The sequence below is a fragment of the Canis lupus genome, chromosome X (assembly GCF_003254725.2).
Source record: "Canis lupus dingo isolate Sandy chromosome X, ASM325472v2, whole genome shotgun sequence".
In the NCBI taxonomy this organism is placed as follows: domain Eukaryota; kingdom Metazoa; phylum Chordata; class Mammalia; order Carnivora; family Canidae; genus Canis; species Canis lupus.
In genome coordinates, this window is record NC_064281.1 from 60,014,204 (window position 1) to 60,026,671 (window position 12,468).

Here is a 12,468-nt window from a genome sequence, read left to right on the forward strand (position 1 = left end):
AATACAGAACTAACTTTTCTGGGGTGATGGGCATTAAGGAGGGCAAGTGATGTGATGAGTGAGCACTGGGTGTTATACCCAACTGATAAATTATTGAACACTACATCTGAAACTAATGAGGTATTATATGTTGGCTAATTGAATTTAAATTTTAAAAAAAGAACTAACTTTCCTAGGAAGTTTGAATATTAACTAGCAATTCAGTACCTCAGATCACTAATTTATTCATACTATATATAAGTAAAGACAGTTAAATTTCCTGTGTGATTTCTGACAGTTTAAAGATGTAGAAAATCATTAGAACAAAGATTAACATGAGAGATTTTAGGTGCTACTATATGGCTATAAACAAACATATCTCATTAACCACAATATAAACATTCTTACACAAAACACTCAATAAAATGTTCCAAATATATCAGCTCAGACCAAATACCAGTAGCATAGTTAAGTGGCACTAAGAGTACCTTCCCCAACAACTGTGGTTCTTTTTTCATTCTCCTTTTGGCCCTTACACACATTCTAGATACTGACTGCACCAGAGTCCCTCTCCAAAAGACTCCATTTAGATATTAATATTGATACAATGTAGTACACTTAGTGATCTGTTCTCCAGACTCTTGCTACTGATCCCTACCATCACTTTCTACTTGCTAATTCTCTTGTTTTTAAGAGAACTGTTTAACTTTGGTGAGCTCTGTTGCTGCAATGGCAGTTTCCCTAGTATGAACTACATTTTCCATAAATCTTCCATATGCTTGAAAGGAGAACACCCCCTTGTGGACAAAAGACTAAACAACATTTCTTTGATTTTTCTCCAACAACCTAATGAGTTATTTAATCCAAAAATATATATATATAACAAATACAGATATTTTCTATTTCCATCAAGATAATCATATAGCAAAAATAAATAAATAAATAAAAATAAATAACAAAATAAAAAAAAGATAATCATATAGCACTGAAATAAAAATCTGCACAAAATTTCACTGATATAAGTACTATGCTATAAAACACAGGTAACATGATAAATATTAAATAGACATGCTTCCATTACACTTCTACTTTAAAATTTAGTGGCATGTTCTATTTTTTAGAGATCTGTTCCTTTTATAGTCATGGATTATGGCTCTGGAAATCTGCCCAGAAAATATACAGGCACTATTTAAAAATCACACACAAACAAATGGGAAATATACTCCATTGTTATAAATTTCTAAATGAATCCTCCTTATGCAAACTTTCCACAGATGATTAGTCAACACAGTGTGTGTATAAGTGGGGGTAGACAGACAAAAGAAGAGATGGCTGAGACAGGTGGAAGGAAGGTTACTAGCTCTAGCTCCCTTCTCCTTCCTATTCATTTCTATGTTATTATCCTTACATCAGTAGATCTCCAACTTTAACATACAAAAGAACAAAATGGGGCTCATTCTTAACATCATCCCCAAAAACTCTAATTTGTTAGTGGAGTTAAGGGACTTGCATTTTTAACAAGCACCCCAAATAACACTAATGCACAGGTAACTCTGTGAAACAATGTACTAGATATATATAAAGTTACCCAAAAGCCACAGGCAAGATTTTGTCCAAATCTGAAATTCTTTTGGGGTGAGAAGGAACACATGGTATTTTGGCATTATATAAGCATTACAGAACTAATATGCAAGAAGGAAATGCTAAGCTTCTTGAGATAACTATATAGCCACTGAAGGCAAAGGTATTTTGATAAACAGAGTTTAACCTTTTCTGCTTCAGAGCTCAGAGAGAAACTGAAGTTATTTTTAAGTAGTGCTTTTAATAAACAATGGGCAGAAAACTGGAGGTATTTTTAATAAGCACATCAGATTTTCCAATATGGTCATAAACAGCAATTTAAACTCATGTTTTCATTTTCACTTGTATTTACCTCCGCGTTTTTTGAGATTTTCAGTTTTCATTTTACTTCTGCTTCTAAATTCAGGCCCTTTAAAATCATCTTTGTCTTCATTCAGCACTGGCTCTGGTTGTACAATCACTGTACCTAGAATGATTTCATTTAAAAAACCATTACACATATTAAATGTGCAAATGAAGTACAAGACTTCAGTTCAGATAAAGCCAACATTGCTGGTACATAATTTTGTTTCTTTCAAGTTTTCACTACTTGTATAAGGACCTCTCAAGAATAAATAAAACAGGGAAATAATAAAAGGGCCAGGTGTCAGCAATCAGATTACTTGTTCAAATATAACTAATAAAAATAGGATAGGGGTATTATGAACTGATTATAGCAGAAATGTCTGAATAAAGTAGAAAGCCTCAGCCCAGTTATGAATTTTTATAGTGCCTATCACAAAAACTGTTTTGAGTATGAACACCCATGCTAAGTTCCAGAAGTTTATAAAATAGAAGTACCCGAAGGAAAATTTTTAAAAGACATCCTATTCTTATCATAATCCAAATCAAAGCTCATAAAAAGGTTTTTAAGGGTTTTTTATATTGCTTTGGGGGAAGACAGTGGGAGGCAATGTGAGAAGTTAATTCTGCTATTAATGCTATACCTATTCTGAGGCATTTCCCAACTAGTGTGTCAAATTTTTAGTACCTGAAAAGTCCTTAAAGAGTCTTAAACAAAAGATTGCCTATGTAAGCCCAACTGCTCTAACAATAAACTGCAGAATGAGATCGATTATTGGTCTCTATGGAAAAATTTAGAAAGAATTTACTTTCTTAGTTATAAAACATGTGAACTGAGAAGACAGGTTATTAATTTTTCATTATAATCTCTCAAGAGCAAATAAAGCAGGAGCATAGTAAAAAGAACCCAGGTCTCACATTTACCTACATTGCTGGGCTTAGTAATTGGGCATTATTGGCAACACTTAAGAAAGTAAAACCTGATAGTTTTCAGGGGTGGTCTCCCTGAAACATGGGCCTATGTTATTCAGCAAGCAGATTTTTGGCAAGGTATAGCATCTAATTATAAGTATTTCTGAGACTCTGAAAAAAAGGAGGGGAAAGCAGGCATATAGAGGACTGAGTTTTTACAAACTGGCGAATTTAGATAACCTACACACACACAAAAAAAAACTATTTACAACAACCATTTCACATATATACTCTCAAAGAAGCCATAGCATTTGAGAAAGCTCAAGATTTATAATTAACAAAAAGAATTATTTCTGAAGATTCTTCTCCAAATGGAAGCAAAGCAGTAGAGTGGAAAGAGCACTCACTGGCTTTGGATTCAGGCAGACCTAGTTTCTCAATTTAAAGCTTGGAAAAGTGCCTTGAGGTCTGAATTTGTTCCTTTATCTCTACAAGTAGAAACAATAACTACCTTACAGTATTGCTTTGACAATTAAATGAGTTAGTTCTCTAAGAGCCTGGTACCTATATATACTCAAGATAGTATTATAGTAATAATAATCACCCAAATTCTACCTTATGAAATGGGTTTATTCTTGGTTTGGTGGGAGAGTTATGACTAATTCAGGTTAGAAACATCCCTTACTTTTCTCCACAGTTTCATTAAAAGAAAGATCTGAATTCCTGTATCTTGCCTCACCCAGTGACCATCATAAGGACTTGCAGTGACAACCACTGAGAATGTAACAATCCAAAATGAGTCACTTCCTACAGGACTCACATTCCCTTATTATAGTTGATTCTGCCCCTGGCCACCAACCATTGCATAAAATTGTCACGGATTATTTGAAAAGCCAAGTAAATGGTGGGCCCATTGATTTTCCTTCTATCTTTCTGCTTTCTCTCATTCATCCCTTTTCCTCATTTCATATTTCCTCTACTAAAACTCCTAATTGGTCCTAGTCAAGCAATGTCTTAAGCTCCTTCCCCCCATTTTTTTAAACTTTCATATTCCAAAATGTGTCACAAAAATATAAATGTAGACAGAGAACCAAGTTTAGTAAATACTAACTATAAATGATCTATAAGGATAAATTTGAAAATTCTGCTAAGATACTTCCATATATATTATTAATAAAGAAAGAATTTAACTTTTGACTCTGAAACACCATGATATTACAAAGACTTTTATCACTACTCTTATCATATAATCAGACTGCTCACAGACTTGGGCTATGAAACATCAAAGATTTTCATTTGACTTTTTTCCCCCAATCTAATTAACGAGGTTAAGGATAGAACTACAACAGTTGAAGGGCACGTGACAAGGTATTTTAAAGAGATAATTACAAGAAGTACATCTAAATCTATCTTTGATAATTAACTTCAGCTTTTAGTCTTAAAGAATTTAAGAATGGAATAAGATTAAACCAGAATTTAAATATTTTAAGTTTTCAGAATATTCATTATATTTTCCTCTAAAATAAGCATATTTAAATTTGCTGAACCAAAACTTAATATAAACATTTATACTAAACTTCCACATTCAAATATAATTTGGAAACTTAAATCCCTTTTCTAAAACCCAATGGAAAAAGAAAGTAAGTTTTGTTCTTTATCAAAGCTGACTGCAAATATACTAAGTTTTTAACCTCCTAACACACATTATCATTACCATTCTAATACATTTTCAGACAACTACAATTAAAATGCTAGTTTTGTTCCTTTACACACAGCTAACAGTAATCAAGTTCCAATTTTATAATGACATTTAAAAATACATTTCAACTTTAACTTCCTATGAAAAATCAACACACATTACCTTTTGGCAAGCTTTGCATAGTAATATCATTTTCTGAATTTTCATTAGAAGCATCTTCATTTACAGTTTCATCCAAAGGTTTTTCATCATCAGATTCGACATACTTTGTTACAACTGATGGTTTCCTATGAAAGAATTAAGTTCATAGAATTACGGACTTTCTGACAATTGGAATAAGAACCAAAGAACATATTTAAATTGAATGGTTGCTCTTAACCAGAGATACATATCAGACTCACCTACAGAAACACATATTTCTGTATCGTATTACTGAAAATTATGTCTCAGTAGGTCTAGGGTAGGACCAGGGTATGTTCGCTCTGAAAAAGCTACTGTGGGGGATCATGAAGGGATCTCCTCTCTAAGAATCACCACTTTAGAGATGTTAATATAAAGCAAGCTGTGTTTATTAAGAGACATTCCCACTGGTAAGAAACAACAAATGTCCAGGGCACCTGGCTGGCTCAGTCAATAGAACATCCGACTCTTAAATCTCCAGGTTGTGAGTTAAAGCCCCACACTGAGTGTGGAGCCTACTTAAAAATTTTTAAAAATGCCCAATAGAATAAACTGCAAACTTCTAATAAAATCTATACCTCACAGTATATTATGCTTTGTAAGTATGATTAGAAGTCATTTCAGTGCTTATGTACAATTCATTTTGACATTTTAACAAAGAGAAGTATTTTTACCATGCTATGATCTCCTTATAACTTCCTCATAAGTAAAATGGCTACCCCTCCTCATCATCCTGGACAATTTGACATAATCCTTAAAAACCCATATTGCCTCAGGAGGCATTCATTTCATTTTCCCCTCCGTCCATTTTGTGAGAATATATATGATCTAAAAAAAATGATCTACATATTGCAAGGGCCACTAAGGCACAATAAATCCTCCTTGGAAAATTCCAGTAAAATTCAAAGTCAGAATGAATAAATAATTGTTGAAGTTAACTGATGAATATAAGAGGATTCATTATACTATACTGTCCAGTTTGTAATGTGTATGTTTGTATAAAATAGTTTACTAAGTTAGAACAAGGGTGCTTGAATTTTATAAAAGATTATTATTCTTAGGAAAAAAAACAACCTGAAAATGTTTTCCCTTCAACATCAACCAACCTTTTTGATCGTGATGATCCTGATGATTTGGATTTTTCCGAAGAGCTAGCTCCCTAAATGTGAAAAATAAATTTAAAAAATTAATACAGCTCTCAAAGAAACATCCCTACAATTAACTATTTCCCTATACCAATATCTCTGATATAGTAATATAATGGGATATCACTTTTATGTCTAAAATATTTTTTAAAAGAAGCTTCAAAAAAACCAATTCTCATTTATTCTCAGGCTTCCTTGATTTAAGATTAATTTCCTGTTTGTTTTTTTTTTAATTAAATTGTTACCGTTGAATTTTGTGGTATAGGATAGGATGCACTGCTGTATCAATATCCTGGTCCAAGGCAACAAATATAAAACAAAGGTATAGAAGTAATCTGATCCTAATGGATGTAGGGAGTTTTAAGGATCTAAAAACTGTCATTTTCTCTATCCTAACATATAGTACAAAGTACCTTCTACACTTTGCTTTGAAATACTATGTTTAACTTCATTTTGCCAATATACTCAGTATATTTTTTGGATTAAAATTTCTACACTAGGTGGAAAGAATCACAAAACCACAGCATAAGCCTGGGTATCATAGGTGAAGGACACTAGAATGGATTCCTATAATGATGCTTAACATACTCTAAATATCCAGTTTTGAGAGATCTCAGAACCATGGAGTCATGCCCATAACAATCACCCTAGGCACCACTATAGCAATATAATTATGTTCAAACAAATATCTGTTAGCAAGCCTTCAATTGTCTGACTTTAGGTATATTGCTAAAGTGAACCACACAATAATAAAAACAATGAACACCTTCTAAAAAAAAAAAAAAAACACCCACCCAAAATGAAGTGTCATAATGTTTTGACATAACGGTAAACTTAAACACATGCATGTATTAAAGAGAAGCAATCTGGGGTGCCTGGGTGGTACAGTCAGTTCAGTGTCCATGTCTTGGTTTTGGTTTCAGGTCATGATTTCAAGGTCATGAGACTCAGCCCAGAGTTGGGCTCCATGCTCAGCTTCTGCTCTCTCCCTCTCTCTCTGCTCCTCCCTGCTGCACTCACTTGCTCTCTTAAAACAATAAATAAATCTTAAAAAAAATCTGATAACATACACTCTAGTTGGTTATTAGCAATTAATAAATCTTTTAAATGTTTCACATTAATCTTACCTCTTCCTTGCTGTTTTCCATCATATCTGAGTTATTTCCAGAACCACCGACTTTTTCTTAAAAGAGAAGAAATAAAAAATATATCTTTTCAAAACATTATCAAACAGAACACCAATAACTACAACTCCATGAATCCATTTTTTCAGTCTATGAAGTACAACTACTCATAATACATTACTCACATTAAAATATTCTTAGAATTTTCTCCCTTGACACACTAACCCCCTTCTTCAAAAGTACTAAGTTGCTAAAAATAGTAGTTTGGTATCAAAATATTTCCTATTGTAATTTTCTAAGGTATTTTCTCTCAAAAGAAAATTTAGCCTAACAATCCAATCATAATATTAAATAAATTTTATTCCCTTCACCTAAGACACTAGAAAGGTAATAGCAAACTAAACATAAAGGAAGCAGAGGGAAAGAAATAATTAAGATTAGACCTAAATTTAATGAAACAGAATAGAAAACACAGAAAAATCACTGAAACTAAAAGTTCTTTAAAAAGATGAATTAAATTGACAAACCTTAAGCTAGACTGACAAGAAAATAAAGAGCGAAATTCAAATTATTAGAATCAGAAATTAAAAAGGGGACTTTATTAGCTAAAGAAAAAAATGGATTATAAACGAATATCATGAAAAATTATATGCTAAAATATTAGATAACAAAATACAGACAAATTAATAAACTCTAACAAAACTGACTAAAGAATAAGTACACAGTGAGAATAGACGTATAACTGAAGAGACTGAATTGGTAATCAAAAAAATACCCACAAAGAAAAGTAAAAGACCAGATGGCTTCACCACTGAAATGTACCAAAATTCAAAAGAAAGAATTCTTCACAAACTCTTCTATTATAAAAAGGAGAGATATTCACCAATTAACATTTTTGAGACCAATATCATACCAAAACCAGTAAAGGAACCACAAACAGAGAAATCTAAAGAACTCAATCACAAATATGGACAGAGAAATCCTCAACAAAGTACTAGCAAACTTCAACAGAATAAAAGACAAGTCTTTATCCCCGACTGGGAGAAAATAAATACAAAAGACATATCTGATAAAGGACTACTATCTAAAAGATACAAAGAACTCAATAATAATAAACAACATGATTAGAAATGGGCAAAATACCTGAAAACATCTTACCAGAAATACACAGTTAACATATGAGAAGATGCATGTCATGATGGAACTGGAAGTTAAAACAATCAGGTAACACTACACAATCAATGGACAAATGCAGAACAATGACAATACCAAATGTTGGTGAGGATGTGGACCAATAGAACTCTCACTCAACTGTTTTTGAAAATGGAAAATGGTACAACCACTTTGAAAGACATTTCAGCAGGTTCTTACAAAATTAACCATTCTCTTACCATATGATCCAGCAATCACATTCTTTGATATTTACACAAATAAGATGAAAACTAAATCCATTGAAAAGCCTGTACACAGATGCTTCTGAACACTTTAATTTTACATAAACACCTTTTTTATTTATATAAATGTTTTCGTAAGTACCCTTATTCATAACTGCCAAAATATGGAAATAACCACCGTTTCTTCAGAAGGTGAATGGGATAAAGTAACCCTGGTACATCCAGACAATGTAGTATTATTCAATACTAAAAAAACATAAGCTATGAAGCAATAAAGAGAGATTGAGGAACCTTGAATACATATTACCAAGAACCCAATCTGAGAAAGGAAACCTATTATAACATTATTTTGGAAACGGCAAAACTACATGAACACTAAAAGCATCAGTGGTTGCCAGGAACTAAGGGGTAAAAAAGAATGGATACATAGAATTTTTACTGCAGTGAAACTTTATGATAAAATAACGGAAGATCCATATCATGATACATGTGTCAAAAATCCTTAGAATGTATGACACCAAGAGTGAAATCTAAGGCAAAATGTGGGTTCTGTGTGATAATGACTTCTCAGTGTACAGTCATCATTGGTAACAAATATACAGCTGTGGTGCAACCTATCGAAGGTGGGAGATGCTATGCATGTGTGGGGAGGAAGATATAGGAAATCCTTCTATTTTTCATTCAACTTTTCTGAGAACCTAAACCGGTTTTTAAAAAACAAGTATATTTTAAAAGACCCTTAACAAAAGGGACTATCTTTCAAATCAAACAGAGAGGACACCCCAAAAAAATCAATAAAAACCGTTCACCCTAAAGATTTTTATTAAATCTATTCTATTTTTATGTACTTACAAATAACCACATAAAAATGAAATTAAAAAAAACAATTCAATATACACTAGCATCAAAAAGAATAAAATATTTACGAATATATTTTAAAAAAGGAGAATGGGGCAGCCCTGGGGGCGCAGTGGTTTAGCGCCGCCTGCAGCCTGGGGTATAATCCTGGAGACCCGGGATCGAGTCCCGAATCAGGCTTCCTGCATGGAGCCTGCTTCTCCCTCCACCTGTGTCTCTGCCTCTGTCTTCGCTCTCTCTGAATGAATAAATAAATCTTTAAAATAAAATAAAATAAAATAAAATAAATAAAAAAGGAGAATGACAACTTGACATTTGATAGTGAAACGTGCAAATTCCAAAGATAAACAGACAATCCTGAAAGCAGCAAGAGAAAAGATATTCGTAACATATATGGGAAGAAATATCAGATTAACAGAAGACCTCTACACACAGACTGGCAGGCCAGAGAGGGCTGGCATGATGTATTCAGGGTAATAAATGAGAAGAACATGAAGCCAAGAATACTTTAGGCAGCAAGGCTGTCATTCACAATAGAAGGAGAAATAAAGAGATTCCAAGAAAAAAAAGAGATTCCAAGATAGGCAGAAACTGAAAGAATATGTGACCAATAAACTGGCTCTGCAATAAAGATTAAGAGGGAACCTGTAAAAGAAAGAGTAAGTGCAAAGAAATAAATCCAAAAAACAGGGACCAAATACGTATTATGATGACACTAAATTCATATATTTCAATAGTTAATCTGAATGTAAATGGAAATATGATCCCATGAAAAGACGCAGGGTATCAGAATGGATAAAAAAAGGAAAATCCATCTATTTGCTATCTACAAGACACTCATTTTAGACCCAGGGACACCTAGCCTGAATATAAAAGGGCAGAGAACCATTTACCATTCAAATTGGTACTCAAAAGTGAGCTGGGGTAGCAATCTTCAAATCAGAAAAACTAAAGTTTATACGAAAGACTGTAGAAAGAGATGAAGAAAGACACTATATCATACTTAAAGGGAATATCCAACAAGAAGATCAAACAATCATGAAGATTTATACCCCTAATGTGGGAGTTGCCAAGTATATCAATTAATAAACAAAGTAAAGACATACTTAGATAATAATACACAAATAGTAGGAGACTTCAACATGGCGCTTTTTACAAATCACAGAACTTCTAAGCACAACATCTCCAAAGAAAAAAGAGCTTTAAATGATACACTGGACCAGATGGATTTCACAGATATTTACAGAACTTTACATCCAAACTCAACTGAATACACATTCTTCTCAAGTGCACATGGAACATTCTCCAGAATAGACCACATACTGGGTCACAAATCAGGTCTTAACCGATGCCAAAAGTTTGGGATCGTCCCCTGCATATTTTCAGATCATAATGCTTTGAAACTAGAACGAAATCACAAGAAGAAGTTTGGAAGGATTTCAAACACGTGGAGGTTAAGGACCATCCTGCTAAAAGATGAAAGGGTCACCAGGAAATTAGAAAAGAATTAAAAAGTTTCGTGGAAACGAATGAGAATGAAGATACAACCATTCAAAATCTTGGGATACAGCAAAAGCAGTCCTGAGGGGGAAATACATCGCAATACAAGCATCTATCCAAAAAATGGAAAGAACTCAAATACAAAAGCTAACATTGCACCTAAAGGAGCTGGAGAAAAAACAGCAAATAGATCCTACACCCAGCAGAAGAAGAGAATTAATAAAGATTCTAGCAGAACTCAATGAAATAGAGACCAGAAGAACTGTGGAACAGATTAAAAAAACCAGGAGTTGGTTCTTTGAAAGAATTAATAAGATAAATCCTTAGCCTTATTAAAAAGAAAAAAGACACAGATTAATAAAATCACAAATGAAACAAGAGAGATGACAAACAATACCAAGGAAATGCAAACGATTTTAAAAACGTACTATGAGCAGCTATATGCCAACAAATTAGGCAATCTAGAAGAAATGGATGCACTTCTGGAAAAGCACAAATTACCAAAACTGGAACAGGAAGAAAGAGAAAACCTGAACAAGAAAATAACCAGCGAGGAAATTAAAGCAGTCATCAAAAACCTCCCAAGACACAAAAGACCAGGGTCACATGGCTTCTCAGGGGAATTCTATCCAACGTTTAAGAAGAAATAATAGCTATTATAGTAAAGCTATTCTGAAGGACAGAAAGGGACAGAATACTTCCCAAATCGTTTTATGAGGCCAACATCACCTTGATTCCAAAACCAGACAAAGATCCCACCAAAAAGGAGAATTACAGAACAATATCCCTGATGAACACAGATGCAAAAATTCTCAACAAGATACCAGCCAATAAGATCCAACACTACATAAAGAGGATTATTCATCATGACCAAGTGGGCTTTATCCTCCGGATAAAAGGATGGTTCAACACTCGTTTAAAGAATCAACGTGATAGATCACATCAACAGGAGACAAAACAAGAATCAAATGATCCTCTTAATAGATGCAGAGGAAGCATTTGACAAAAGACAGCATCCATTCCTGATCAAAACTCTTCAGAGTGTAGGGACAGAGGGAACTTTCCCCCACTATCTTAAAAGCCATCTGTGAAAAGCCGACAATAAATATCATTCTCAATAAGTAAAAACTGAGAGCCTTTCCTCTAAGATGAGGAACACGAAAGGGATGTCCCCTCTCAACATAGTTCTGGAAGTCCTAGCCTCAGCAAAAGAACAAAAAAAACAAGAGGCATTCAAACGGACAAAGAAGAAGTCAAACTCTCCTTCTTCACAGATGACAGGATACCGTACATAGAAAACCAAAAAGACTCCACCCCAAGATTGCTAGAATTCAAACAGCAATTCGACAGTGTGGCAGGATACAAAAATCAATGCCCAGAAATCAGTGGCGATTCTATACCCTAACAATGAGACTGAAGAAGAAATTAAATAATAATAATAATCAATTGCACCCAAAACCATAAGGTACCTAGGAATAAACCTAACCAGAGGTAAAGGACCTATACCTTAAGAACTACAGAACACTCCAGAAAGAATTTGAGAAAAACACAAAGAGATGGAAAACCATTCCATGCTCATGCATTGGAAGAATTAATACTGTGAAAATATCTACGTTATCGAAGGGCAATTTACACTTTCCATGCAATCCCTATCAAAGTATCGTGGACTTTCTTCACAGAGTTGGAACAAATCATCTTAAGATTTGTATGGAATCAGAAAAGACCCTGAATAGCCAGGGGAATACTGAAAAAGA

At 33.6% G+C, this 12,468-nt stretch overlaps 1 protein-coding gene across 12 annotated transcripts in view; it reads right to left on the minus strand.

Annotated features, from left to right (window-relative positions):
* ATRX (ATRX chromatin remodeler) overlaps positions 1–12,468 on the minus strand; it is a 333,614-nt gene that overhangs the window by 224,633 nt on the left and 96,513 nt on the right. For 7 of the 12 annotated variants that reach the window (XM_049107207.1, XM_049107202.1, XM_049107201.1 and 4 more), the window contains 4 exons: positions 6,966–7,021; positions 5,800–5,852; positions 4,676–4,800; positions 1,913–2,026 (listed from right to left, as the gene is read on the minus strand). In XM_049107207.1, coding sequence (XP_048963164.1) covers positions 1,913–2,026; positions 4,676–4,800; positions 5,800–5,852; positions 6,966–6,989 — 316 coding nt within the window. In that variant the 5' untranslated portion in view covers positions 6,990–7,021. The remainder of the gene's footprint in view (positions 1–1,912; positions 2,027–4,675; positions 4,801–5,799; positions 5,853–6,965; positions 7,022–12,468) is intronic. The other 5 variants (XM_049107206.1, XM_049107205.1, XM_049107204.1 and 2 more) reach the window with 1 other exon arrangement.